Source organism: Trachymyrmex septentrionalis, unplaced genomic scaffold, assembly GCF_001594115.1.
Source record: "Trachymyrmex septentrionalis isolate Tsep2-gDNA-1 unplaced genomic scaffold, Tsep1.0 scaffold22, whole genome shotgun sequence".
NCBI classification, from domain to species: domain Eukaryota; kingdom Metazoa; phylum Arthropoda; class Insecta; order Hymenoptera; family Formicidae; genus Trachymyrmex; species Trachymyrmex septentrionalis.
The window spans coordinates 3,170,401-3,175,094 of NW_017305375.1; the positions used below are offsets into that span (position 1 = coordinate 3,170,401).

The 4,694-nt window shown below is 26.4% G+C and overlaps 1 protein-coding gene across 1 annotated transcript in view; it reads right to left on the reverse strand.

The window, feature by feature from the left end:
* Positions 1-277: 277 nt before the first annotated feature.
* Positions 278-4,694, reverse strand: part of LOC108748273 (venom allergen 3-like) — a 5,173-nt gene continuing 756 nt past the window's right edge. Inside the window, exons 2-5 of the mRNA XM_018486321.1 lie at positions 3,044-3,211; positions 2,104-2,185; positions 1,520-1,652; positions 278-514 (exon numbers count right to left, since the gene is read on the reverse strand). Coding sequence (XP_018341823.1) covers positions 340-514; positions 1,520-1,652; positions 2,104-2,185; positions 3,044-3,211 — 558 coding nt within the window. The 3' untranslated portion in view covers positions 278-339. The remainder of the gene's footprint in view (positions 515-1,519; positions 1,653-2,103; positions 2,186-3,043; positions 3,212-4,694) is intronic.

The following is a 4,694-nucleotide window of genomic DNA, read 5'->3' on the forward strand; positions in this document are numbered from 1 at the left end:
TTACGTTAGAAAGTCATATACATTGTTATTTTTTATGTTGTTATTTTTTATGTTAGAAAGTCATATATTTGACAAGAAAAACTTGTAGATTTAATGTTAAACAATATATGTATAAAATAACAATATATGTATAAATAATATATGAATATATTAAAAAGAAAGAGAGAAAGGGGGAAAAATAATAGTCTTGCTTTCTATTAATATCATTATGACAATTGCAATTATCTATTTCTATTGACAAGGCATATATATTTATATAACTTTTGATTTTCCTATTTTCTTTCATATATATGAAAGAATATGAAACTACTCTTTTATTACAGCTTTAATCAATAGGATTTATTTTTTAATTTCATATATTTTCTGACCGATCATATTTCCATGTGGACCGTAATTGCAACATAGGTTTATTTTATTCCAGTTGCTTGAGTCCTTAAATTCTATTTTTCCACAACCAATTTTTGTTGATTTTGCCCAGATCAGTTGAGTATAGTGACCTGTCTTTGGCTCAAATCTATAAATAAATTATTTTATAGACGTTTTAAAAAATATTAACCTTCAGGAGTATTTTAATTAATATCATTATGGGCGTATCAAGGGGAGAGTAGAAGTTCAATCCCCTCCCTCCTCCCACCTCTCTCAAAATTTTTTATTTCATTTTGAGAGTAGCGCACAGGATAGCATCAAGATCCATTCACATCGGTCGGTGACTAATAATTTTTCATTGTTTTACTAATAAGAATATTTTATTTTGAATTGGTCAATTAGATATGTACAACTTTATCGAATTCCTCTCTTTCATTTTTATAAAAAACATACAATTTTATTTTTGACCTTGTGTGAGTTTTTTACTATTACGTACTTAAAATATTCTTTTCTTTTGAAGACCATAGAAGTAATTTTTAATACTTCTGTTAGTTCGAGTTTTGAAAAAATATGCGACACGTAGAGAAAATTTTCATAAGGTTTTTATTCCGTGAAAAACAAAATATATTCTATAATTGAAACATTCAGTATTACAATCGCTCACTGAGCACTCAGTGAGCTTTTGCACTGTTTGATCTATATTTTTGACCTATACACCTATCTGATCTATATTTTTGGATGTAACAGAATATACCAAATGCAAAAGCTCACTAAATACTGAATTGCTCAGAATGTAGTTGACCTAATGCATCCAAAGTATTCGACTAAATTCGACTAAAAAAATTCATTAACGTTAAAAATTGTTGTAACTGTCACAACAAAAATGGTATACAATGACGTTTTTTTCAGAACAATAGTAAAATCTCTCCCTTTTTTTATTCTCATCCCTAGGTTAATAAAATCTCTTTTCCCTTCCAAAAAAAATTTCAAATTTACGTGCTACTATTTTTTATATATAGATATCTTTACACGTATTAAAGTATTTATATATAGATATATCTTTACTTGATGCTGTCTAAAGAATTAATTTATATTTGTTAATATGTAAAATTTCTGTGTATAATTAGAAAATTCAATTTAGAAGGATACTTACTCATATTTTTCAATTTTACTATTATTAAAATCATTTACTTCATCGTACCATAATAAGATCATATTTTCTACAGTGGCTGTGTTCTTTCCTGTAGAGGATGACTGGGCCATGTTCTGACCAACTGTATATCTATCTGTAATAGCATACATTATTTGTTAACAGATAAATCAGTTTTTTTTGGAATTATTTAAATAAGAGAAAAAAATTTGATTTTTAGTCGAAATAAATGTCAGCGAGGTCCTTTGTAAATACATTTTTTATTTCTATAAACTGTTCGCTGATTTGAACTTGAGACACAATTATAAACTGAAACTGGAAATAATATTACAAATTACATTGATCGCCAATTTAATAATGGTAATAAAAATTTTAAAATACTGCAAACTTCATTCTCATTTTTTGTGCAAACGATCTTCTTTTTCTTATTAATTTATTTTTTTATCGATCTAAATTTTTTTTACTATTGAACTATATATTTTAGTATACACACTTTACTAAATATTAACTATATATTTTATTATCATGTGAACATAATAATACATTTTTACTATTCTATACATAATTTACATTAAATCGATACTTACCTACATTTCTGCACTTGTCATGACCGGTTATGCATTGATTAACCCATTTTTGTGCAATCTTCTCTAATTCTTCATCCCAAGCCTAAAAAATTATACATATATGCGCAAGTATTGACATAATATTTTATGTGTCGTGCGCGCGCGTGTGTGTGTGTGTGTGTGTTAGATATATAAATTATGCACACATGTACTTATACACAAGGACCAGAAAGTTCAATGTCTGTTATCTAAAAGTTATCCAAAAATCTATTCACATAATTTTATATACCTATTATATTATGTATACAAATTTTAATTTAAAATAAAAATATTTTATTCAAATATGTATCTTTCCTGTATTGCATAGTACATTAAATTACAGATAACATTTCACTTTTCAAATTTCTTTGTGAGAATTATAAATTAAGAAAATCTATAATGCACTTATACATTTCTCTTTATAGATAGAGGGAAGGTCCTTATTATGAGATACTGAGTTTATTTTGGGTAAATGTTAAAAGTCTATGGGCAGATTTTATAAAGTACTTATTAAAATTAGCGTCAAAAGACATAAAACACGAAAAAAAATCAAAACTTTTTGTTTATAATATCTTACGCAGTCTGTAATATAATTTACTGTTAACATAGGCATGATTTCTGTTGGTCCATGTAATGAAATAAATAACTGGATACTTTGTATACACATATTCTCAACATTATCACATGATTTTTTAAGAGACTACCAAATTCCATTACCTATTCATTTTCTTAAAATTCAAAGTACCTTAAGATTATATCTTAAAAATTCTGTATTGTTATTAGACGGTTAATCACAATTTTATTTCTTTTTAAAGAATTTAAATAATAATTTAATTGTGTAAAGTAAGTTAGACAGAATATTTGTTTAATATTTTTTCGTCTATTTTTTTATTTAATGTATAATACATGTATTACGTCTTACCATGGTTGACATGCTAGCCGCCTTTGGTTGCGGACCTGGTTTTCCTCTATTTTCTTTACCCGATGCAACTTTCTGTCTCAGTTCATTGTGCTTATTTACTATAGCTGTTTTCTCAGCATCAGTAAGCCCAACACTTGTTACTTGTCCGCATTCTTTTGCTGGTTTTGACTACAACATTGTGATTTTGTTTGAAATTAGCTAACAAATATATTCTTAATATATGCAGATATAAATTAAATTCTCTCTTATTAAGGAATTTTACATTGTAAAAAATGAAACGTTAATCTTATCTTAAAGACGTATAGTAAATTTTCTGAGACATTTTTGTGTCAATTTTAACATTTTTGATGTCTCAAAAAGTCTACTAAACGTCTTAAAATTAAAACGTCTTAAATTTAAGATTAACATTTTATTTTTTACAGTATAACAATAAAACTTTTGAAGACGAAAAATGAATGTTTTAATTTAGATAAAATAAATCAGTTTTTATAATCTATTATATACTTTTAATAAGTTGAGAAAAACATAAAACTTTTCTTACTTATATACAGAGCCTAAAACTACAAAGTTTCATCAAAATTAATAATTCGAACGGTTTTCGAAATTTAAAAAAAAAACAATTTTTTCTAACTTTGATATTCTTTTAAACTAAGCCGTTTCATATGAGTGCGTGCCTGTGTGTGTGCGTGCGTGCGCGCGCGCGCGCGCGCGCGTGTGTGTGTGTGTGTAGTTATATGAAGTTTTTATCTTCAATTTGTGTGATGAATCATCGCTTAAAATCTTTTAACGTACTTAGCGTATACTCCTTGTATATCGAAAAGGATTTAATGATGAACGGTCTTTAATTTATCTACGGATTTAATTTATCTATCAGAACGTACGGATACGATAGTTTAATATAATTGTAATGCATTATTATATATGTAATATACATTTTGTATATCGGTGCATATCGAAATAAAAAATAGCAAAAAACATAATTTAGTTACACAAAAAACAAATTTGCCGGTCTAACCGGGTCACTGGTGACATATGCTAGATATTTACCTGTCGCTGTACGAAATATGACTGATAAAGTAAGGTATCACTTAGCCGATAAGTTGTCAGTACTAACAACTTTTTTTTAAGAGAGGAAATCTTCAGCTTATCATGTCCAATGAATAATTTAAAATTGAAAAAAAACTTGGGTTTTTAAATTCCATTATAGACCATGGAGGGTTAACACGAAAAGAAAATTACATTAAGTCTTTAAGATAATAATAATAATTTAATAATTTTATTGATATATGCATTAGTTTAAAAGAATGTGAATACAGCAGAAGAATGAAATACAGCGAGATACACATCTACAGTTGGAATCTAGACCTGAACCTAAAAATTAAAGACTAAATCTAATCAGAATAAGTTTGCGTTTTAAAGAATTAGTATATCAAATTAAAAAAAAGGAAATACAGAATAAACTAATCGAAAAAAACTATCATGATATATCGGACATAAAATTATAAAATTCAGAAAAAGGATAATTTAAGCAATCTCAATGATGTTCTATACCTATATGATTTTTAAATATTTATAAATATTCATTCAAAAAACGTACATTCTGTAGATGTTATTAATATTTAATAGAATATATTTATTTAATCATACCTTA